The sequence below is a fragment of the Maylandia zebra genome, linkage group LG3 (genome assembly GCF_041146795.1).
Source record: "Maylandia zebra isolate NMK-2024a linkage group LG3, Mzebra_GT3a, whole genome shotgun sequence".
NCBI classification, from domain to species: domain Eukaryota; kingdom Metazoa; phylum Chordata; class Actinopteri; order Cichliformes; family Cichlidae; genus Maylandia; species Maylandia zebra.
This window is the reverse complement of record NC_135169.1, coordinates 56,587,175-56,612,870: the sequence shown is the minus strand read 5'-3', so window position 1 is coordinate 56,612,870 and position 25,696 is coordinate 56,587,175. Positions and strand designations below refer to the sequence as shown.

Below are 25,696 nucleotides of genomic sequence, written 5' to 3'. Positions count from 1 at the left end.
CCTAATTTTAAAAAAAGTCTATGCTACTGGGGATGGTAATACTGTTATTGAAAATATGATTAAAAACATAAAAACCGCTTGTCCACATTTTTTTAAGTTTATTTTAATCAGAATATGAATAGTGTAAAATTTGAGCACTTGAGAATCTCTCAAGTCTTGAATGTTTGAATTCAGTGATGCCACGTTAAAAAATACAGATATTCAGTAAGATACAGTTTTTTTTCATAGGTGTTTTTTAACTAGACAGAATGACCAGTTGGCACAGATGCAAAGGAAATGTGCAGCTGAACACGTTACATATTTTGGGCTGGTTAATGAACAGCCTCCAATTATCTGCATCATACTCAAAATTCATTGCAAACCACAAGATCTTCAACATCAGTGCAATAAACAAAGTTATGATCGGTTTAATAGAATAGAACAAGATCCTCCTCACAATACATATTAATAAAAAAACTGTGTTCACTGAGGCAGGAAGTGCTCGTCACAGAGCCTACACCTAAATAACTCAAATGCTTCTTTTGTCAGATCCAAGTCTCACAGTCTCATATAAGTCATTTAACTCTGATGAGTGAACTCGAAATTTCAAGTTAGCCCTGGCAGTCAGGAAGTGCTGTGAAGTTACGTAATGTCCTTGTCACTCTTGAAGCAGAAGCGGAAGAAATTACGTAATTCAAGACTGGCAATGCTCACTAGAAATTTTAACTTATTTTACTAACTCAAAATTTTAACTTAACATCAATTTTTTTTCTTAAATTTCTACTTGTTAACTTGAAATGTTGAGTTATTCTTGGAGTTACTCTTTTGTTTCCAGTAGCAGAAACCAGCTTCCACAGAATGTTTCAGACTGGTGTCATTGGAAGGTCAGGGTAACTGATTCATGACGTACAAACTGTGTTTGTAACTCCACCCACAGCATTTTTCCAAACCCAAGCTCTTTCCCGTCTTCTTAGAGCCAATAATGTAAACTACACAACGTGTGTCACTGACATCATTAGAAGCATTAATGGTTTTTCTGTTTTTATATTAATGACTTTGTCCTTGTGTCAACTCAGAAGACAGTAGGTTGTTTTTCTGACATCCAAAAAGATTTATTATTGTTAACAAACAAACAAACAAATAAAAAATAAATTCAGGATTGATCTCCTGAAACACTAAAATGTTTAAAGAATAAAAACTGAAAAGATTTAGAATTTAAAATTGTATGATTTACAAAAAAACCCCAACTATTTCCAGCACTATACAAAAGTCTTGGGTCAATCGTCACTTTTTAATATTTTGCTAGGAAAACGGGAAATAGGTTTAATCAATAGCTGCACCTAATTTACATGGAAAAACAGTACATGAGGCAAAACCAGGGTTTGTACAATTCTGCTGGCCATCTCTATTCTTCAACACAACAAATGGCACTCTCTTAAGTGCCATTTGTTGTACTTCCTTTAAATAGTCTTCAGGTCTACAGTTTTCCAAGCATCTTAAAGGAGGTAGATGATCTGCAGACTCTTTCAACAATCTCTCCTTTGTTCCTGTCGGTGTCCATATAATCCCACACTACCTCAACGATGTTGAGATTCCAGACTCTCGGAAGGCTAATCCATGACTTCAGTCTATTCAACGATGATTTTACTGCGTTGGTTAGGAATGATTTCCAAACTACAGAATGAAGCTGTTGCCAACAAGATGTTTTCTAGATGGTACAGCATGACAGATAATATCTGACAGTACATTTATGCTTTCTCTTATGCTCCAATCCCAGTTTATAGTCAGTACCATTTGGTCTCCAGCTAGTCAGCTGCCACTAAGAGCTTACATAAAGAAAAATACAGCAGACAAAATGAACAGCGCAACACAAAATTCTGTCTGGCAGCCCCAAACCACAACAGAGGCTCCTCCAGGTTTTCAGGACTGTACTGGCAGTTGCTCTGCTCCTGTAGAAACAGGAGGCAAACTGACATGCTTCATATGACACAAGCTACCGTTTTTGATACTATACAAGATACTGTTGCTTTTTGTGTGTGTGACCTTTTGCAGGTGAAAGTCACAACTTTCAGATGTACCGTTTCAGCTTCGTGACTTCTTTTGTCCACTGATCCAGTTTTTTTTCAGGACCCAACAATATTTGATCACCAACTCTTTGGGAATCATCCGGTAATTGTTAAAAATACGAGAACGTCTTTAGAACTGTTCGTACTTGTCACTCATATAACTCATTTACTGCATTCAAACTATTTTCAGAAAACTTGACCTCTGACCTTGAGGCGGCTGATCCCATAACACACTCATGCAGTGTACACATAACAAACTGAGAGTAGGAGTGTTTGTAATTGACTGACTCTGTGGTGCACAGATTACACTGGGGTCAAACTGGCTTGTAGGGGATCAAAAACGCACAAATTAATTTTTAAATCAACTTCAAGTAACTGTAATGTTTCCGAGTTTTTTGAGATTCTGTCTCTCTCCATCAAACTGAAATTATTATAAAGAACTATTAGACTACAGAAGTAAAGGACTATTCATTTCATAAAAATTCAACAGGGGATTGAATAATTATTTCTCCCATCAAAGTCACATCAAAGTAGTAAGCAAGTGCACTTTAGAAAGTTACATGAATAAGATATTTTATAAGGCTTTATATTCTGTACTTTCAGTGATGTCACAGAGGCTTAAAGGCACATGGGAAAAGGAGTTAGGTATAGCAATTGATGATGAAGAGTGGAAAGATGTCTGGAGTTATGCCAAATCAATCTCAGTTTGTAATCGTACCAAAGCAATAGTTAAAAATCATACACAGAATGCATATATCCATATTTCGCAGACATCAGTATAATCCTACCCTTTCACCCATGTGCCTCAAATGCAAGACAGAAATTGGTACCCTAACTCACAGCTTCTGGTCATGTTTGAAATTGCAAGAATATTGGTCTAATGTGTTATCTCAAATGGAGAAGATTTTCGGTTGTGAATTGGAGATGGACCCTCTGTCTCTTATACTGGGCCTCCCCAGCCGGCGATTAATATCCAAGAATAATAGGAGATTGTACTGTGTTCTCACCTATGCGGCAAAGAAGAATATAATACTCCAATGGATTTAGGTTGGCAATGAGTAGTGTTGGATCTAGTGCCATTGGAATATCTTTACATGTGTATTGCACTCAAAAACAGATCATTTCTTTAAGGTGTGGGAACCATACTTGAATTATGTGGAATCTGATGTTTCTAATATTATGTTACAAGGATTCTTTTGAGTGTTCAAACTGCAACGTAATACTGAGACCACAGGTATTGTACTGTATTGTATTTTCTCTTTATTTATTTATTTTTTAGATGGAACTGAGCTGTCGTTCTGTGCTTAGTTATCAGTCTGTTTTTTTTTGTTTTGTTTATTTGTTTTGTTTATTTATTTATTTATTTTTGGTTCTGAATTGTACACTTTATTATGTTATGTAATTATGTACTGTTTGTGAAAACAGAAAAACTAATAAAAAAAAAAAAAAAAGAAAGTTACATGAATAAGATCCAGCCTGGGATGTTCACTAGTGACCAGCTGTCGATTTTAAACGAGTGAACAGTGTTTCCCTGTTTCCACGTGTCAGGACGTACCTGTTCACAGTTGTCTATTTAAATGAAATATGAAGTAAACACAAAGATAAAGTTAGAGACCCACAGGCATTCAGATTTCAGGGAAGCAAACAGCATCAAACACGGTGCGTCTCAGAAAGAAACATCGAATTAAAGAGCTTAATTAGGTTTGAGACAAAGATCCCTCTATGTGACCTAAAACAAACGATATTAAATAAATATTTCATTATGTATTTCATTTTAATGATAAAAAAATTTCAGTATATGCCTGGTTTATGCCGCTGGCACGCTCGTCTTACAGCAACGGTGGCTCAGAGTTATGACGTTTTATTATTTAAACTGCTGAAAAAAATCTGTTTTTTCTCTGGAATTATTGACTTTATCATCATGTTGGAAAACAAAACTGTGAAACTTTGAAAAGCAGCTTCAGTGTGCAACGTTGCTTCATGTCTACTCTGTACCAACAAATAGCATCTCCTGTCTTCATGCAGTGTCCCTCCTACTGTCCTATATTCTTGTATTGTGCGCTGCTGTACTGCTGGCCTGGTGAAATATTTATCCTCTTTGCGTTCAGCTCTGCAGCAAATCCTCGTGCCTTTTGATAAAAGAAGAGCGAGCGCTCCCGGTCTATTATGAAGTTGTGGTAGATGGTGGCGAGTTGGGTGCACAGCTGCAACTGAGACTTTTTGTTGCCCAGATCCATGGCTGCAGCGAGAGCTAAGTGGTAGTATCCAGCAGCATCAAAAGGGTCCTGTCGAGGCAGGATTTCAGTTTAGGCATATCGCAGATCACTATGTTCATCAGATTCACATTTTATTGTTTAAAATACAGAAAACAACCCACATCTATGACCCAGTCCATTACCTTCAGATCAGTGAATATAATGTCTCCCAGTGTTTGGTACAGCCTCACATAATACAGTGGCTCCTCATCGAACTGCAGAGGTGTTGGGCAGAGGGTCAGGGTCTTCAGGTAATAGTGCTCAGCCAGTTCACACTGTTTCAGACAGTGGTACAGTGAGCCCAGACGGTGGCACGCCACTCGCTCATTCAGACGCTCACCTACATGTACACAGTTCATTTGGTTTTAGCACAGGACCTAATGTCAGCATGTAAGCCAGTGATACGTTTTCATAGGAGCAAACTTTGGAGTCTAATCATACGTGCTGTTCACAGCTGTCATGATTTATTATAATTTGTCATTACACACCCCAAAATTACTAAAACCAAAAGAAGACATTATAATTTTATCGTCATTATATTAATAGAGATTAATAAGAAAAAAATACTGCAAACACCAAGTAAATTACATTAAAAATGAAAATGTTTGTTTGACTGTTAGGATGTTCTCTGTATTATTTTAACGTCTTTATCTCACAATTCAAAGTACCTTGAGGCGCCTCAGGTCATACAGGAGATAATGAAAATACTAGACAAACTAATGTTTAGAACAAGTTAATGTTGAAAAGGAAAATGCAATCGTTGAAGGCAGCTTATCTAAAATAACAGCTGATACTGTTGTGGGCAGTGCAAAGCAGCTTAACTGGATTCAGGCTCTGGGATTTGTGGATGCACAAAGCACCACAAAAAAGCTACAAAACAAAGTTAGCAAATAACCTACTAACACTCTTGCTTTGAGTGGCAATAGACAGGAACAGAAAACACTAGTAAGCAATAATTGTGTGCTGAGGAAACCCTTGGTTGAGTGTCTATTCGAAGTTACCTGTAGGACAAATGGAAGCCCCTTACATATGTACAGTTTGTAAAACTGTTAATGTTACCGCTCCGACATGCCATTAATGCTTCCATAGTTCAGCATGTAGTCACCTGACAACACACCTATTATCCAAAGGGTTTTTAAAAATGGTTAATTTATGTTCTGTGTTATGTAGGTTAGCAATCAGTGACAGTACAGGTACACACTGGGTACTACCAACAACTCCTAAACCTGAATATTTTAAGTCAGCATCAGCACCTGACGAGCCTGAAAAAAGGGGACTGGGTGAAGCTGCATCTTTAAAGTGCTTTTAATTATAGTAGCAATAGTTTTGAAAAGTACAGAGAATACACTTTGGTCCAGTGCTGACACTTCATGAAAGACAAAAGATGGAAACGACTTCGGTGTGTGCTGGTTTGCTTACCCAGACTCTTACTGATGTCAGCTGCAATGTGAGCAAACTCCACTGCTTCCCCGTACAGCTTGAGACAGAACATCACTTCAGTGAGCTTATTGCACAACCTCAGTCTACTGTGAATGCTGTTGCTCTTCACTGCGATTGGCAGAGCACGGTCCTACATGCAATGAACATAAAAATACAGCCATTTAATTATGATAATTACAGTGTTGAGCTTTTATTAGTTTGCACCAATTTTGGAGAAATTACAGTAATATCATCATAGCACAATAATGCTGAAAAAGTTTTAACAAACATGGATAAATAATCTAATCCTACATAAGAATGACTGAAATCACATTATTCTAAAGTACCCTGTAGAAGAGGACAGCCTTGTCCCTGTCCCGGCAGCTGTCGAAGAAAATGTCTCCTGCAGTTTCAAGAAGCTTCAAGATAAAGCTTGTGTCTCCTGTGCTCAAAGCTACATCCTGAGCTGCCTGAAAACACCAGAAATACAGGATTTCAGTGTATGATAAACAAATTTCATTTTGGCCAAAGCCAAAATCGCTAAAATTGTGAAGACTGCTCTTTCATCCACACATTTTCTTTGCTGATTATCTGACTTAAGAGTTGTGGTAAGTGGAGTAATTCTTTTATAATACTTTTCTACTCTGCGCAGACCCAGGACACACTGGTGAGATTACATCTCTTTATTGGCCTGGGATGCCTCAGTGTGTCCCTGATAAACTGGAGGAAGTGACTGGGGAGTTGGCTGTTGTCCCCATAACCTGACCCAGAATAAGTGGAAGAAGACGAATGGATGGATTGAATTTGAGAGATATTCATGATGGCTGACATAGTTTTCAATGTAAACTTGCAATTCTGAGAATAATAAAAGTTTAAGACAATACAAATGAAAACACTGGTATCAGACCTGAACATAAATGTCCACCAGTTCAATCTGGCCCAGCAGCTGGTAGATCTTCCCGGCTTGTAGCCAGCCATATGCTTCCTTCTCCTTGCAGCCCAGGTCAATGAAAATACCCAGACTGGTCTTGGTGTAGTCAAGAGCAGCTCGGTACGCCCTGAAACAATTCAAAGATAACTTTAAAGGTCTACAGTGGTCCCAGTGTTAATTTGATTCCATTCAATTTCATTTACCCTTCACAACAGCAGTTGCCTCAAAGCACCTTACACTATAAGGTAAACCCTACAATATTAGAAAAAAATCATCACAATCATACAGCCACCTATGAGCAAACACTTCGTGACAGTGGGAAAAAACTATTTTTATATACTCTTCCTATCTGACAATCACATGCATTCATATTCTGATGGATCCATCAGAGAGCAACTTGAGCAACTTGGCATGCAGACTGGAGCATTCGGCAAACAAACCAGCAACCTTCTGATTAGTAGGTGACCTGCTCTAGCACTTGAGTTATAGCTACCACAGGTTAAGTATACGCTAAATGGCAGGGGAACATGATGAAAACAGCAAGGCTGGAGATGGAGCAACACTGGAAGATCACATGAAAGGAGGAAACAAGACATAACAATGCTAAATGGCTAGTGTAGCTAATAGCAGACCACAGCAACCTCCCTGAACAGGATCCAGTAACCATCACAGTGGCAGACATCCAAAACAGAGTCTCAAGCATGAAGAGTTGGACAGCATCAGAGCCTGACATGACACAAGCCTACTGGCTAAAGAAGCTAACTGTACTCCATGAGTGCTTGGTAGCACAAATGAACCAGTTGCTAACGAATGAGACACACCCAAAATGGCTAACTGAAGGCTGGACAGTCCTGCTCCCGGTAGATAGTTGCAGATTGTAAGATCAGACTGACCAACCTGTGCACTACCTGGATTGACTACAAGAAAGTCTGGTCATGGGATGCCTCACACATGGATCCTTGAATGTGTAGAACTATACAAGATCAACCAAGAGCCTTCATCAGGAATTCAATGGGGATGTGGCGAACAACACTAGATGCTAACTTCAAGCCAACTCATACAGTCATACAAACTGGCGATGGCTAACCAACCAAATATAGTAGTGGTGGAGAAGCAGAATAAGACAACCATGGTCCCCGTGGTCAACGGAGAACTCGGGGCAGTGACCCCCTAAGCTAGGTGAGTGGCTCCAGCAGATTCCAGGAATGACATCAGAGATCTCTGTCCAGAAGAGCGCAGTCTTAGGAATGGCTAAGATACTGCACAGTACCCTCAAGCTCCCAGACCTCTGGCAGAGGACCGAAGCTTGAAGGATAAAAGAGGAGCAAGCGGTGTGAAATTATAATGTGTATAGATCCCTTTGAGTTCTGTAGAATGGAAAAGCTAAACAAAAATATCCGAAACCAGCACTGGGCAAAACACATTTAGCACTGTGAAAGTAACATGACAGGAGTGTTTAAAATTCTTCTCCTCAAATGGAAGGTCTGGAATAATCAGGCCTCGTCTTATCATAAAGACCTCAATAGAGCACTTCGCTCTCAAACTGCCGGAGCCTTCAGCTTTCAGTCCCGATCTGATCTAAACCACAGAACACTGCACTTTGCTGCATAAAAGGTAAGTGAATGTCATATTCCAGTCATACTGCAAGTCTACATGCACGTACTGTTCTGTGCCAATAGAAAGGTAGATCTGGCTGATTGCTTCCAGTGCTTCTCCCTCCTGTTCTCTGTATCCGGTGCGTCTCAGCAGCTGGACTTGGTGCTGACTGTAGATTATCCACTGAACCTGGTTTGGAATCTTACACTCATACAGACGACACAGACATCGTGTTACACCGAGCTCGTCTGGCGAAGTGACAGAGAGAAAGAAGGACAGTTTTAACACAGAATATAAGATACTGCTATGGTTATGTGACATTCATACTTACACTCTAACAAGTTAGCATTGATTGCCAGAAGCAGAGCCCACTCATAGCATCCTTTCCCATAGTCCAGCTGCTGTTGCTTCACATAATACTTTCCCAGCTCCATCAATACGGGGATAAAGTTTTCCACATTGCTTTCTTCACTGAGCTCAGAGAAAAGCTGAACTGCCTCACACAGATGCCTCTCTGCTAGTGTTTTCGCTCCAGCCTTCAGACACAACAACCCTTTATGAAGATGAGAAAGAGTCATAACATAGTTGGAACGAAACATTTATGCGCAGTAGGATATTCTAGCTCACCTAGATTGGCCTGAGCTACGGCCCCGTTTGGCATATCTTCAAACTCTTGGCAGATGTCAATAGCAGCCTGGTAGCTCTCTGCTGCCCTCCGAACATCACCCATACATCGAAGTGCCACGCCCCGCATGTTGAGAACCACACCTTTGTATTGCATTAAAGAAATTTACTTTAACATTTAAGAAATGCCTGTTTGCTAAATCTTTATCCTACAGTACACTCCACATAGTTTTATTAATCAGTTGAAGGTCTGAGTCTTTCTAAAGGTGACCGCTTTCTTTATTTAAAAGTTTCAGCTGTATGTAATATATATAACAAAATGAGTTAGTCAAGATCCCAGATACCAAAATAGTTATATGTGCAAAGCTGTGGTTAAACTCTGATGTAACTCTGAATGAAGACGTGGAAGAGAGGCAGAGGTTAATAATAACTAATCATTAAATGCTGAGTGATGCATGAGTGTGAAGCAGAAACACTCCTAAGCCAATTACTAAGGAAGGATTCAGAGTCACCTGATCTAGTTCTAACTAAACAGAAGTACAAAGGGTGTCATTTTAGATGAACTTTTCAGGGAATTTTAGGACATTCTGATAATAATGAATTACAGTAGAGCAGTCTGGAAGTAATGAAAGCATGAACTAATTTATCAGCATCACTCTGAGACAGGATGTTTCTAACTTTAGAGATGTTGCACAAATGGAAGAAAGTTATACATATTTAATACATGAATTAACGGACAAATCCTGGTCGAAAATGACTCCAAAATTCTTACTGTTACTGGAGGCCAACGTGACAACATCCCGAGTAAGCATCTGGTTAGACATGTTTCAGATATTTTTAGTACAAAAACCTCAGTTTGATCTGAATTTTGAAGCAGGAAATTAGAGCTCGTCCAGGTCTTTATGTCTTTAGACATTCCTGAAGTTTAACTACTTGTTGTGTGTTATCTGCCTTTGAGGTAGACCTTGGTTTATAACTACATTTAAGAGTGTGAAACAGCAGATTACAACTTTGAAATATGAGCTGCAGTTTTTAAAACAAAGTATAGTTTGAAGACAAAAGGAAAAAGCTAAACAGCTCAGCACACACAGCTTTGCTTATTCCAGTCTCTTAAGGTCAAATGACACATTTTAGAAATGAAAACTCAGGAAGAGACGGTCCATACAGATCTGGGATCAAGAATATAAAAAGCAAATAAAATATGATATCACTTCCTGTTTATCAGCTTTACAGTGAACTTGCTGTAAAGGACATATTTGTAGAAGCAAATCTTAAACTTTTGTGAGGCTCAGCCTGAAGGGCATCTGTGCAAATTTGGTGAAAACTAAAAAACACTTTAAATTTTTAATGCGATTTATAGAAACCCCCTCACCTTCCTGAGGAGTTGTGCAGTGCTCTGGAATCGAAGCCAGGATTGATTCCAGTATGTCCAAAGCAACTGCAGGCTGACTGTTGTCAATGTAAAGCCACGCCAGCCAGATGAGAAAACCTTTTCTTTCTGAAACAGAGACGCAAACTTGCCTCGAAGGACTGTTGTTGATGAGAGCCTGCATATGGCAAATCGCATGTCCCGTCATCTTGTGTTTGCAATAGAGTTGGCAAAGACAAACAGTGAGCTGGTGGCTCAAAATTTGGTAATGGTTTCTCTCTCTACTTTGGAGCTTTGGAAAAGTGAGAGCTTTGTGCAAATATGGAGCCATCTGAGGTGGAACGGGGGTTTCTTGTTCAGCGACAGTGTCCAAAAGTAAAACCATACTGCCAAGACAGTCAGAGAGCGTGGCAGAGGGCAGCAGAGAAGCTCTCCTGACTGAACTGGCACTGAGGTGGGGACGGTGAAGTTCACTGTAAAGCTTTCCCAGTGCCAGATGTCCATGACTGGGAGAGATCCTCCATGGTCTTTGAGCTTCATCACAAAGAATGAGTAGCCTTTCCAGATAAGGAACAACTTGAGCTCCCATAGCAGAAGTCCAGTGGTGCTTTGCCAACAGCAGACAAGCCCGGGCTTCTGCCATTTTGTTGTGAGAGAGGATAGCTTTCTTGAGCATGTATTTAAGAGAAGAGTTGTCCTCTAAGCTTTTCAGACAATCTGGGATTCCTATTAGTAAGGCAACAAGTCGTTCTGTCACAGCAAAGAAACTTTCTGTATTTTTCTGCAAAAGATATGTTGCAGCAAGGTTGGAGAAGATGCTGGCCAACAGCCTGAGGTCTGTGAAGCCTTCTCTTGGGACACTGAGAGTTTCCTCAAAATAAACCTGGGCTTGATTGAACTTTGACCTACCCACACAGAGCTTCCCCAACAGGAAGCATAAACGAGTTTGTGACCAGAAAAGGTGTTTCTTCCTGGCTGTCTCCCTGGCAACACCCAGAAAGGAAATCAGTTCATCCTCATCACAGTGACCAGTGAAAGTGGAGGAGGCCAGTTTTTCAGAACTCAGTCCGTACAGAATGCCAAACTCTACTTTGTAGTCTCGGCCGTCCAAAAAAGATAAGAGTGGAATCAATGTGTTCTTGTTCCCTTCAACTGGTTGCACCACGAAAGAGGGAAGTTTGGGGCTTTTTGCCTCCGCAGCCAGGCCCGATTCCTCTAGAGTCTCCCTCTTGGTTACGGTGTAATGAGGGGTCGACTGTTTGTCTTGATCAAGAAACCTGTGAATGTTTGTCTTGAACTGTTTCTGTTCAGACTCAACTTTTCTTGAAAAGCTGGCTGCAAAAGAATAATGAGAGAGACAATAATGATGGCATGCACAGGAGGCCAGTTAGTAAAGAAATGCTAATGTCATACTTACGTGATGTTTTTTTCTCAGAATCCTGATAAGTGACCATATCTAAGATTGAACAACAGCCATTATGAGAAAGTGAATGTGTAAACAACAAAATCCTCAGTAACTGGTAAATAAATGCTCAGAAACAAAACTTGGTGCAAATTATATACACAAATGTACTTTATACTTGTCTTTGAACCTTTATTTATACAAAACGGTAGCGACAGAGAACTGCATGCATCCAAAACAAGCGAGAAGTTGGACTGTGGCCACAAAAGTCTTGAAATTCATAGACACAAAGAAATGCCATAAAATTATTATATGCACGGTGATCTAACTGGAATCTTTGCGCGCAATAGCCTATAAAGGCAAAAAGAGTGTAACTTTGTCACAGTAAAGCAAAGGACACCAGACACAGGTTTCTTTCATCTGTGACAACATGGCAACAGTTTTTGTATATTTAATCAAACACAACCATAACCACAGCAGTGGCAGTTTACAGTGATCTGAATTATTTTAGTCATGCTAGCAGCAAGATTTCACAGATGGCACAGATGTTAGCAGGCTGGTTGGTACGTAATGTTTTTAGACTTTTCCTCAAATGCCACCAACACGTCAAAAATTTACATTTAATAAGTAAGTAATCATTTGGAGGATTGCAATTTTTCATGTCCCTAATTCATATAACACCTCATTATGCTTGTAGATTTTGCCTCCATGAACTCATCAATGGAAGTTAAGCAATGCTGACAGCAGCACTTACAGGTCTTCGTGTTGGACTTGGATGGCGGTTCTTTGTCAGGTTTTTATTCTTGCCACAAACTTTGGCACACTAAACAACCTGTTGTTGGGCTGAGTTCATCTATTTGTGTCAAAATGTCTCAGACACAGCCAATTGTAATATCTTATAACTTTCCTATCTTGCAATTTGGTGACCTAGATCTGCTCCATCGTTTAATACTTTTTTCTTCTCTTCCCATGTTACAGCTGCTCCTGGCTGGTCTTTTTTCCATAATCTTGCTGACATACAGACAAAATACTACTTGCACAGTCTTTATTATTAGTCATCCAACAATCACTAGCTAGCTTGCTAAACCAAAATATGGTATTTACAGCAAAGATTTTATTTAACTGGTATGTAAGCATATGTACTATGAGCATCGGTAGGTATCAGTAAGCCGTTTTCCTTTTCCTTCTCACCTAGTTTGTAATTATGCCCAATATCATTATGAGATTTTTTCTTCAATATGGCAATGGATTGTTCGATGACTTTTTCCTCTTGCGGACTCGAGAAAATCCAATCCTCTTCATCTAAAAAAATCTCTGCAGAGCTGGAGTGGTGACAGAGAAGAAAACAGGTACACACTGTCATCATCTCAACCTAAAATGGTGTAATACAATATAACTGTATACTGTATCGGCTGTTACACTCACTCGTAAGCGTCAGTGGACGGTTTTACCAAGCTTGTCCTGACCAGACCTATTTCTCCTGTTGCTTCCTTCTTCCCCGTGAACCAATCAAAACAAGGCACCAAAAATCCCACAATCGTGATGGGATCACCAGGTGACACACTCAGCTCGTCCGGGCCCTCAGCATCATACTCCTTTTTAGCTAGACAGGTTCCTCTGGCTAAACAGAGGAGACACTGCATGAAGATAGTCCCAAACTGTGAGAGAGGTTTCTGTAGCAATAAGTATCTCTGAAAACTGGAAAATCAACTTTACTAATGCATATTTGCCCAAATGTAATCAATGGTATACGTGGCGTATGTGTGGCCAACTGTCACATCACCAAACCCAATACATACAAAGTGTTAAGCATGCCACCTGACTGCTTTGTGTAAAGCTGGGTAAAGGGGGGGGGGGGAATTATTGTCTGGGGGTGCTCAGCATACCGAGACATTTTGGACAATTTCATGCTCCCAACTTTGTGGGAACAGTTTGCAGATGGCCGTTCCTGTTTCAAAATGACTGCACCAGTGCACAAAGCATGCTCCATAAATGGTGTGGAAGAACTTGACGGCCTGCACAGAGTCCTGACCTCCATCCAACAGAACACCTTTGGGATGAATTGGAGGCGATACTGTGAGCCAGGCTCTAGTTGTAGCCCTAGTCCTAGCACAGTGACCTCAAGGCTAGACTGGAAATGATTATATGAGATAAATGAAAGTAACTGAAGTTAACATAATGCAAACACTTACCAAAGTGCAGAGGGAAGTCACAGGTAGATTTACCATCACCTATTAAAATGCTTTCTGCACAAGATTTGAGAAACCACCTGTGGACAGATGGGATTATCTGACCTCATTTACGGTGCTTCATGTTCACATCAAAGTTACTATGAGACTGCTTAAGGTCCACACGGGCCTTTATGTGGCTGTAACTCACTGATGGAAAGGGATGACTGGCTCCAGAGCAGGTCTAGGTGCAGTGCCCCGCGCTCCATCAGCCAGACAGAGAACAGTCCACCCTGAGCCTAGGAAGGGAGGCTCGAACTGGGCTATGTCTCCCTGCTCCAAGTACAGGTCTCCTCCAGAGGTTGAACTGTCAAACATCTGGCTAGCACTGCAACTGGCAAACAATGAACCTAACAACAAAGAGAGTGAGCAGGCTAAGTTTACTTATATAATGACAGTAAAACAGCAACTCCGTACACATGTATTAAAAAAATTAAAAAACTGGGGGCAGCCCAGACCTCCTGGTGGCTGGGATACTCAGAGCCCTCCAGCTAGTCTGGAGGAACGCCTTCCCCAGCCAAGCTGGAGGTCATAAGGACATTAATGACATTAAAAATACAAAAAGCTCTTAGTGACATTATTGCACAAACTGACTGGCTCCTGCTGTTGTCTACATTCTGAGGGCTAGAAATGTCCAACAGAGAGGGAAAGAGAGAGAGAAAACATTTTGTCGTGGAAAACTGCAACAGCCTGAGCTGGAGCTTTGAGATCAGCTGACTAATATTCACTCACCTGCATTTATTGCTGAACATTAACTGTAAATAAACACACTGAGCTTGATCTTCCAAACTGGCCTCCTGAGCCCACCTGATCTCCTCAGCTATGACAGTACGATCTGGCCATAAATTAAATAAGCGGACCCATGACTAAATTGCCCCCCCCCCCCCCCCCAAAAAAAAGCAATATCATGGGTTCCTATACTGTTTGGTATAGGAATGATACAGGTGTGGCTGGTCCTTTAAATAAATGGACCTCAGTCAGGCTGCTTGTGAAATTATTTCTCAGAACAAGTTTATATCAGTCCTTTAAATTCACTACACAACATGGCATTTGAGTGGGAGGATTTGTGTTTTCTCAATGCCTGCATATAAAATGATGTTGCGTTTGGTGTGAATTGGAATTATCAGCATATAAACATATGTAACTCATTTAAATAGTTAACTTATCCTTTCACTCATCTAAGATTTTACCAGGTAAATGCACACCTTTGTTACTAATTTACAGTTTCCTGATATCATGTCTAATCACCTTCTAAAATGATATTTTAGTGCCAACCTTCTTGTAGGAGGATGCCTCTGTAGAAAAGGTTAAGTGTTTCCTCCTGAATGGTCACCTCAATAGCAAAGTCATCCTTCAAAGAACTGAGCCAGAACGTCTGCTCTAGCAGTAGGTTCTCCATGCAATGGCGCAGGAAACCTGGAGGAGAGGAGGATGTTCACAGAAGGCAGTGTGAGGTATTTGGATAAGATGTACCACAAAACATGACATTTTACACTGTGTCATTATTTATTAACAAGAACTAAGACAAAATGCCAGAGCAGTGTGGAACAACCAAATACACTCCACTAATCCAACACCTTTAGCAACAATAACTTGAAGTTTATGTATTAATTTAAAAGGAGGACTTTTATCCTCATCTCTACAACATCTACATCATCTTTTGTCTGTTTATTGAGGTTAACAGGCGTTTGTTTATGTCCAGCTCTCTTAACTTCTTGTCACAGTATTTTAGTTGGATTGAGGTTTGGATTTGACTGGGCCAGTACAACACCTCGTTTTTTTCCTTCTTCAGTCATTCTGTTGTAGATTTGCTGGTGTTCTTGGGCTCACTGTCCAAGCTATAGCCTCCAAACAGAGTCCCTCACACTCGACTCCACACAGAACATAGTCTGTCTCCAGTTATACAACTTCAATTGTCATTAGCAGTGTTGGTCAAGTTACTTGAAAAAAGTAATCAGTAACTAATTACTGATTACTTCCCCCAAAAAGTAATCCCGTTATTTTACTGATTACATATTTTCAAAAGTAATTAATTACTTAGTTACTTTTATGAACAAGATTTAAAACCTGAAGAGGTGATAAAGCGATAGATCTCTCAGCTCAATTCTACTTTTTCTTTCCAAGCTCCTTAGATGACATCACATATACTTCCACCTGGTTCTAATATAATGCTTTGCTACTCTTCTGAGCGCTTCACACAACTTTGTGCATTCACCCAATCACACCAGCACATTTTTTTTTCTGTTTTCTAACATTCACACTCTGATGGATGCATCGGAGAGCAATTTGGTATTAGTATCTTGCCCAAGGCATGCAGACTAGGAGAAGCCAGGAATCGAACCGCCAACCTTCCGATCAGTAGATGACCTGCTCTACCTTCTGAGCTACAGGTGCAGCTACAGGTACAGCTCAGGCGGAGCCACGCTACAGTGTACTCCATACCTATTTTGTAATATGTGGTGAACTTCCATATGTCTTCAAATGTTGTGAACATCACATAAATGGCTTTTCTTTCACTGTTGATGGAGATGAGATGGGCGGACAGCTCCTGAAGAAAACAGAAAACAGTGTTAATACTGAAGTTTCTTAACTGTCCTTCTGATCCAATTATCATTTGATGCTCACATTTAACAAACTGACACATAATGAATGTCATTTAAACATCAAACTGAAGGTTTTGACAGCCACTTTTCATGTCTCAGTAAAACGCATTTTACAGTTTTACAGCAGTTACAGGAAGTACAGCAGAAAAATGAGCTGTGGCAGCACAACAAGAAGAGAAGAGTTAATATTTAACTGAAACGTGGTCCAATAATGTTTCACAGCTCCAGCCATAAAAACTCTAAAGACCACCACTTTCCAGATGTTTTTCAAGTATGAGACAGAGAGTGAGCAACACCACATGAAGACAAGCAAACTTCAGAATAAGTATTTAAAAATAAACAAAACCAGCAGAAAACATATATGATGATGATCTGCCCAAAACGTGTCTCGAATAATTCAAACAGTGGCAGGTTGCTCACTGACCACAATCACATGGCTGCCAGTGCACACAAATGACATCAAAACACAACACAGTGAAAAGAACACAAATGTCTGTTTTCTGTGGAGGTCCATAACACTCACTCACTCTTCTCTCAACCAACCTTTGTTTTCACCGGGGCGCTGCGACACAGAGCCTAGGATCACTGTAGTGACCCTAATATCACGGCAGAGCTGTCAGGAAGTGTTTGAACTTTTTCAATTAAAATGGATGAGGAGTTACAGATGTTTAAAAGATGTTGTGAAACATCTGTCTGACACCAGTGACAGGGTACGCTTTAGAGGGTTCAACTCCTGATCAGTTTGTCTGAAACCTCCTCACATGGCCACTCTCAGCTTTTCCTCCTCAATCGCCACTTAAATGAAAAATCATTTTTTACATTTGTATCACAAACACATGCTTTATAGAATACGAGGCTGCACAATGAGCAGAATATAAAGTATTTAAAATGAGTTCAATATTAATCTATTTAACAGCAATGGGGACAATTTTCTGCTGAATAATTACGTTTACTTTTGATAAACAGTTATTTATTTGTAAAAAATGTTTGGAATCATGTCTGATTTTCGTTCCACTTCTCACGTGTTCACCACTTTGTGTTGGTCTTTCACCTGGAATTCCAATAAAATTGATTCATGTTTGTGGCTGTAATGTGACAAAATGTGGCCGGATACTTCTGAAAGCCACTGTATTAAAGAAATATGAAGATGGACAAATATGTTAGCACAAGTCTGTGGGCTTACATTGTAATAAACAGATGAGTAAAATTACAGAAAAAGTTATGTTAGCTCATTGAATGACGGTGGTGGGGGGGGGGTGGGGGGGGGGGGGTTATGAATAGGAAAAGCCATAAATCTACAGAAAATATAGTTTCAATACCAAAAATGTTTGCCCCCTTTCATGTTTAACAAAACCGTCTCTCTCATTGCAGGCCGATTGTGGCCCCTGAAGTAAAAACAGCTGTTATACTATACTATACATACTGCAGTGCTGCTGGCATTTCAGATGGAGTTAATAAAGTACTGTACGAACATGTGTTTAAATGTGAAAGCTTTAATCTAAAGCACTTTAGGTGATCAGTAAGAATATTCCCTCTGAAACATGAACGGTGTCGGTGTCAAGCATGCACAGGCATCACTGGCAGACCGTCTCCGGCCATTTCCATGGAATTCCCACAGAATCCTGGAGCTGAGCTCGCAAAGTGTCGGCAGCCTCAAAAGCCAATCCCTGCTGAATTCTACACTGGGAACTGTTGCAGCCACACATCACTTGATTAGGATAAAATGTTTCACCACAGAATATCAGTAGTGAGGTTTTGGGGCTCACTGAAACCTCAGGGGTAGAGTTTCAACCTAAACTAAAGGAGCGACCCCCTCAGGTAAAATTCAACATTTCATAACCTCTTTGACCAAAAGGTTTATCAGTTGGCAGCTCCTTAGAGACAAAGTACTGCCACCCCTGCTGCTACGTCAAGCCGTACATTCCACACTCCACGAGGAAGGAAACAGAATAGGAACAGTGCCTACCATGAGGCTCATGGAGATCCATGAGCACTTCAGGTACTCGTTCACTGCTCCCTCCTCCCCCCAAAAAGTACAAAGAAGACATTTTTTCTCCACACTGTAAGCTGTGTAATGGCCAACAATGTTCTCCATGTTCAGCACCTTATAGCTTCTGTGATGGGCAGGCCAGAAGACGGTTGCCTTCCTGGGATACTTCACTCACTTTTAAGTTTTCAATACACAAAAAACAAACTAAGGAGAAGATATTTATTGCATTGTTATCAATTCATGGAGGAACTTTGTGTTGGAGCACATATATAATGGACTAAAATACTCAATAGAAGGCTTTTGTGTGTGTCTGTGTGTTATGAGTCAGGAGTTATACCTTAAATAGGGTATTGACCTCGGAGCTGTCAGCCTCCAGCATGCACAGTTTCCCTCGCAGCATTTCCTGTGACTTTTCATCTGCAGGAAGATGGTCTGGACCCCTGACCACATCCAGCAGTACAGGAAGAGCTAAACACACAACACACACTTAATATAGACGTGACAGACAAGACTATGAGTGAATCAACTCTAATGTGCTGATTTCATAGCTTTCCTGTCCTGACTGGACAACACAGATTATAATGAAAATGAAATCAGCTAAAAAAATGTATCTGTTGACCAATTATTTCATATTTTATTAAATGAGTTTATGCCTCCTTGAATTTACATATATGGCTGTGTGGTGTCTATTAAAGATATAACCATACAACATGTTTTCAACCATGCATAAAAACAAGAGTAAATGGCACAGAATGAATAATTAGGAAAATACAGTGTTATAAATGAAAGTCATTAATAATCTCCATATTCAAGATGGTGCAGCTGATAGCAGCCTGAATACTGCTCAGTGCTACTTTTCCTGCTTGTGTTTATCTGTTCAGTTTTCAGCTCTTCCTTCCTGTTCACACACACATCAACAAAGTAATCAGGTTGTTTTGTTTGTTTTTAAATAAAACTTTACCCTGTCTTTCATCCATCTGGAGAATTCTGCAAAACTATTAGTTGGAGCAGCTCTCAACAGGATTAGGAGATGCTGATGAGAAACTTAAACTCCTTCCGATCGTACATTGGCTGGTCCATGCTTCTTTCATTTCACCCAGCGAATGTTCAGCCCTGTGCCTCAATGATATCTGGCTGGGTGAACATGTCCCCAACAGCTCACTATATCTACCAGGCTTTCAACTGCAATACAGAGCTTTCTCGAAAAGCGAAGGGAGGCGCAATCATTTCCATATAAACTGTTTCCATATAGGCTTCAACCTACAAATAGGATTCCGGCCAAATTCCAAAACTGAACCCAAGGAGATCTCATAAAATGAGTGCTCTTGGTTACCTTTGATCTGGTATGGCCAAAACCTCTATTAAGCCTCTATAACAATAGAAGATCAATAGAAGATCAACTCACATGGGTTAAAATACAAACTGCCAGTGAGTTCACTGTAAATAAAATCATCCAATGATGAGCTAATGATGAAACTGAGTGTCTCTCTCACAGTTTAATAAGTGACTGAAGAGGAACTTGTGGGTTCAAGGTATAAACCACTTTAAAATGTTTCATAATTTTCTACTGAAGTCACTTCAGTTTTACAGGTTAGATTATTTCCTGTAATACTCCAGGATCAAAGTACCACTAAAAGCAATATGATTTGTTAGGGTGATTTGTCTTCCTCCTAAAATGTTTTATCATGCATTAAAAAAAACACTGACTCCTAACTCATCTAAAATAGACTTCATGAGACCATAGCGTGTTCTGACATGATAACCCTTGCAATCCCAGCATCTGACAATGGTTCAAAGAACTTCTATAAACATCACTATTTTTGGTGTGCAACTTTCTCCAGACTGACAGCAAAACAACTAGTAGCTCAGTGTTCAAACATTCAGAAGAAGGAATTGCTCTCACAGCTAGAGATTGACAAGGTACATAATAGGATCATGGGGAAACTTGAAACCTGGACCCTCCGTAGCCACTTACCAAGATCAGAACACCATGGCAGCAGTGATCAGTGAGATGACTATAAGATGAACAGCCACAAGGAGCAGTACCCACCATGGAGAAAGAGACTAGAGGCCAAGACCAAGGTAGCACAACTAATGGAGTTGCAGAAAGGTGCCTAAGAAGCACAGAAAGCTGTCTATGCCTGAGGCCTTGAAGACACCCAGGCAAAGACTACCAGCCTTGGACAGCTGCTTGAAGAGGTATACACAGAGAAGTAGAAGGCAGGAAAATAAACCATCTATTCTGCACAGAACCATCCAAGGTGTACTCTCAGTAGGGAACAATATGAGAACAGCACCACCAAGGCTGGAGACGGAGCAGCACTGGAAAAGCATATGGGAGAAGGATGCAAACCATAATAACAATGCTCAGTGGCTAGTGGATCTAAGAGCAGACCACAGCAACCTCCTTGAACAGGATCCAGTAACCATCATAGTGGCAGATATCCAGCTGGTAGTCAATGAGAGACACCCAGAATGGCTAACCAAAGGTCCAAGATTCCTGATCCCCAGGGAACTCCAGAAATAACCGGTCCCATCCAACTACCGGCCAATAACCTGCCTCAGTATCACGTGGAAGTTCCTGTCAGGCAGGTTAAGAAAAACAGGCACATGGCTCAATACGTAAGCAGGGAAGAGAAACGAATTGGCAGGAATACCAGAGAACCGAAACACCAGGTACTGATAGACAGAGCAAGACTGTAAGACTAGGCTGACCAACCTGTGCACTGCCTGGATTGATTACAAGAAGGCTCATGACTCAATGGCCCACACCTGGATACTGGAATGCCTAGAATTGTCCAAGAATAACAGGACCTTAAAAGCCTTCATCAGGAAGTCGATGGGGATGGACATTAGAGACCAACTTCAAGCCCATCGCACAGGATCTATCAAGGAGATGCCCTGTCCCCACTACTGTTCTGGATTGGCCTGAACCCCCTCAGTGAGATCATTGAAAAGAGTGGCTATGGTTACCGACTATGGAATGGAACAATCCTGTACATGGACATCAAGCTGTATGCCAAGAGTGAACGAGACATCGATCACACGAGTACCTCAGGAAGATGGCCATGGACAGCTGCATGCTCAGTGAATGCCTCAAGCAGCAGAAACCCAATAAAGAGGAGCAAAAGGAGGTACCATCGTGAAAGGACAGGCCCCTGCACGGTATGTAGCACCGGCAGATAAAGGAAGTGGCTGACATCCGAAATCCTACCAGTGGCTGGACAAAGCTGGACTGAAAGACAGCACAGAGGCACTAATCATGGCAGCACAAGAACAAGCTCTGAGTACAAGATCCATAGAGGCTGGGGTCTATCACACCAGGCAAGACCCCAGGTGCAGGCTGTGTAAAGATGCTCTGAGATAATACATCACATAACAGCAGGGTGCAAGACGCACAGAAACAGAAACATGTGTGCCGAATAAGGCCTGGTAGTCTCAAGGTCAAATCGGGACAGTAAGGTGGTCGAGAATGGCCGAGGTAAGATCCTGTGGGACTTCCAGATACAGACGGCCAAAATGGTGGCTAAACAACTGGACATAGTAGTGGTAGACAAACAGAAGAAGACAGCTGTAGTGATAGACGCAGTGATACCAAATGACAAAAAAATCAGGAAGAAGGAACACAAGAAGCTGGAGAAGTACCAAGGGCTCAGAGAAGAGCTCGAGAAGATGTGGAGGGTGAAGGTAAACATGGACCCAGTGGTAATCGGAGCACTAGGTGTAGTGACCCCCAAGCTAGGCGAGTGGCTCAAGAAAATCCCAGGAACAACATCGGAGATATCTGTCCAGAAGAGTGCAGTCCTAGGAAGAGCTAAGAAACTGCGCTGGACCCTCAAACTCCCAGGGCTCTGTAAGAGGACGCGAGCTTGAAGGATAAAATGTCCCCTGCAGGGGTGAGCAGGGAATTTTGTATATAGTCAGCCACTGTTTACCTATTAGCAATGTGACTGTGCATCAAGGTTTTACCAGGACCTTTACCAAGGCTGTCTAGCCTCTAGTACCTGTTATTGGCTATTTTGTAATGACCATATGAGCTACACCTGACCCAGACAGGCATTCTCAGCTCCAAATCTCAGAGTTTGCTGAATGAAACAATAGATAGGTGAGCCTTACTCCCAAGTGGAATTCTTACAGGAGGGGAAAACGTCATTGACAATGCAGTGATGATGTGATATTAAAAAAAAGCCATTAACGTGCGAGTTATTCTAGTAGTTCTTAAGAAGATAGAATACCTACTAACCAGTATAAGAATAGTAAACTACTCTGATTCAGCTCTACTTTGATCACATCATAGATAAGCAACTTCATCACTGATACAGCATTTTCACGTTCACTAACACTCACGTTTACTTGTAGTGTTAACCAATCATCTGTCAAGAAAGTACTTACTGTAACTTGACTTGCATCATAACACTGAAAATTGTGGGGAAAAAACGTGTGATAGTTGTGATAGTCTCTAGTAACGCTCTTGAAATGTGGAATTTCCAAGTATTTCAATGAATGTTCATAATTCAATCACCAATTTTATATATTATATATATAATTAGTTAAAGATGGTTTGACAGCATTAAATTGGAATTGATAAACTCACCTACTGGGAAGTTTTCCTCATACGCTGACAGAGTTCCCTTCAGACTCACAGCATCTCCAGACAAACCATGCACTGCTAAAAACATAAAGTGTTATGTGTTTTTACATTTTACCATTATACAATCATTTGTTAATAACCTGTGAAAGATAAAGCATAATTATAGATGTGCAAATGATATCTAAAATACAGAAGACCTTTACAGTTGGATTTATCTGATTATTTGTTCAGTCACGCAAAATTAATTTGTTAAACTTCATATTTAACTAACAATATTCAATGAACAATTGAAGTTGTTTGCTCAAAGTAATTAAATGTTTAGCTATCGAATAATATTGTGAAATAGCAAACAACTGTTTATTTAATAAAATGCTTGAAGTTTGCATAATAAGTCTCGAAATAACTGAATACAACTAAATACAATACTCAATTACTAAATTACTCTACAAATATCCAGTGACTCTTTGCAATAATACATCTGAGAGGGGATTCATATTTTTATTAGTTGCTATGGTTAGGACTTTTGCACACAACATGTTTAAAATGTGGTGTTTTGTTCTACATGTAGCTACCTAACAGTTCATTCCTGCACATGAAACATTAGTTGAATAATCAACTAGCCAACAGCACCACTCTTTTAGCACAATTTAAACCATTTTTGGTGGAAAAAGTAATCAGCGAAAATAACCACTGAATGCAGTTGGACACAAAATGTCTGTGTAGGTTCTCAGTCATCCAGGTTCTGGTTGTCTAAGGAGGAAGGGAAAGCGACTGGACTTCTTTAAGCTTCCTGAAGAAATGGTGAAGATGCATTTAAATGGAACAACACTGTCATTCCTTATGTAGCAGGTAGAAACTCATCAAACGTCTGCTTGTAATGACCCACAGCCTTTTTCACACCTTGGCTCGTGTGACGAGGCACATGACCGGTAGTGAGTCAACACCCTCAGGGACAACTCCCACTAGGGCTTAAATACCTGGGCTCTGCCATTTATTGTTAGAACTGAAGATGCTTCTGGGATGAGAGGTTGAAGCTTCATGTGACTGGACGTCTTTAGGAAACTTAAACAAGTCCAGTCGCTTTGCTTTCCAAGCTCGTTGGATTGGACACAAAATCCTTAAAAATAAAAGTACCTAAACCAACAGTAAAATCCTGCTTTTATATGTTAATGTGTGACTTATTGCAATTTCATGATCTCATGTACAATCAGCTACAGCAGGAAATTTTCTTATTAGAACGCTACTTTTACTTCTAAATGTAATTTTTTTTAGTGACAAAGAGTATCTGAACTTAACTTTAACAAAGAACTTTTAACAGAACACGATGTTAGACACATATTTTTACGTAAGTCACACAGTCAGCTGCTTTACAACAGATAATTTGCTTATATAAACAGAAAACAGCAAAACAAAATTTGTCTTTAAGTTTCAGGCTTTCACACAATTACTGTGAAAAAACAATATAAAACGCATCTGCTAATTTGTAGTGAACGGCAGCATGAGAAGGATCTGTCTCATTACCCATTCCGCTCGGCCGGTGTAGTATCTCCGTCATATGCCGGTACTGCTGGACGTCAGTGGAAAGCTGTCTCCGGTACTTGTGGCTCCAAGAATCCCGCTCCGACCGGGCTGACATTTCCAAGGCAGCTGCGCAACGTCCTCTGCGACCAGTCAGCAGCACAGCATCACATGCCTGTGCACGATGCACCTGGTAAACTCCCAGTGAGGGACACGGAGGTCTGCCTCGCTTTTCCTTTTCAAAGTAAAAGTCTTCAAAAGTTTGACTTAGTGAGCCTGTAGGTCAATACGAACGAGTCCGAATTAACATACTATTACTACTACTAATAAATATAAATCAATATAAATAAATACTACTAATAAATAAATCCTTCTGATTTTACTGTAGAATTAGGTGCAAATGTTTTTTGTGTATGTGTTTGTGGTGCGTTTTATGGGTAATACAATATGTTGACCTTGATGTAAGCAAAGAGGGAGATCTTTGTTTCATTGTTTGCTTACTTCCCTTTTCTCATATTGTTGTTATTTACATTTATAAATATATCACAAAATCTTTTTTCACTTAATGTCATATATAACCTAATTAACGGTATATTACATTATTACATTTTTCAATCAACATTTAACAAAGTATACTGATTATACCGAAGCAACTTTTATTATGACGTTAAATGTGGATTATTTCCTGTGTTGGTTCGGTGAGCTCTACACTGACGTATAGTGAAAAGCTGTCGCTTTATTTCAGTTTTTCTTTTATTATAAATGCTGCCACTTGTTTATCTGCACACCAATAACCAGAACAATTCAGTTACGTGTCTGTGCTTGAACATGGAAAGGTTGCACAGTTTTTCCTTAAAATTAAATTGCGTAGACTTCACGTTAATAATCACCCAGTGAGCAGCTGAGTCACATGATATTATTAAATCACTCTTTGCTTTGTCCCCTACCTCTACCCCAAAGCATTTTTTGGAGATGAACGCATTTATTCCAAACATTTTCCATCAACTTTTTCTCTCTGTTTGCTTGCACGTGGGTTTGACTTGAGTTTTTTTCCTCGTCAACATCCCAGGAAAAGACTCAGCACTTCCTGTCCTCCAGTCAGTTCCTCTGTCAGCTCAGAATTGC

At 40.2% G+C, this 25,696-nt stretch overlaps 1 protein-coding gene across 2 annotated transcripts; it reads right to left on the bottom strand.

Moving 5' to 3' along the window:
- Positions 1–81: 81 nt before the first annotated feature.
- Positions 82–24,736, bottom strand: LOC101478034 (SH3 domain and tetratricopeptide repeat-containing protein 1). 2 transcript variants are annotated; one of them, XM_004574801.4, is made up of 19 exons: positions 24,575–24,736; positions 23,057–23,131; positions 18,800–18,930; positions 16,312–16,417; positions 15,145–15,285; positions 14,021–14,219; positions 13,834–13,910; positions 13,067–13,262; positions 12,833–12,963; positions 11,657–11,695; positions 10,243–11,574; positions 8,874–9,014; positions 8,578–8,799; positions 8,314–8,494; positions 6,627–6,777; positions 6,067–6,189; positions 5,720–5,870; positions 4,444–4,640; positions 82–4,330 (listed from the first exon to the last, which is right to left on the bottom strand). In XM_004574801.4, exons 1-19 carry the CDS (start codon positions 24,687–24,689, stop codon positions 4,079–4,081), a joined length of 3,960 nt encoding a protein of 1,319 aa, XP_004574858.3. In that variant the 5' UTR covers positions 24,690–24,736; the 3' UTR covers positions 82–4,078. The 2 variants fall into 2 exon arrangements, with proteins under 2 accessions (XP_004574858.3, XP_023010134.3); XM_023154366.3 differs by having other exon boundaries at positions 23,057–23,128.
- Between the last annotated feature and the right edge of the window lie 960 nt (positions 24,737–25,696).

Coding starts and splice junctions, on each gene's coding strand:
- LOC101478034 (XM_004574801.4), bottom strand. CDS start 24,689: ATGTCAGCCCGGTCGGAGCGGGATTCTTGGAGCCACAAGTACCGGAGA. Junction 13,263..13,833: donor TGACTTCCCTCTGCACTTTG/GTAAGTGTTTGC, acceptor TCCTCTGTTTAG/CCAGAGGAACCTGTCTAGCT. Junction 6,778..8,313: donor CTTTCTATTGGCACAGAACA/GTACGTGCATGT, acceptor GAATTGTTTCAG/GGCGTACCGAGCTGCTCTTG.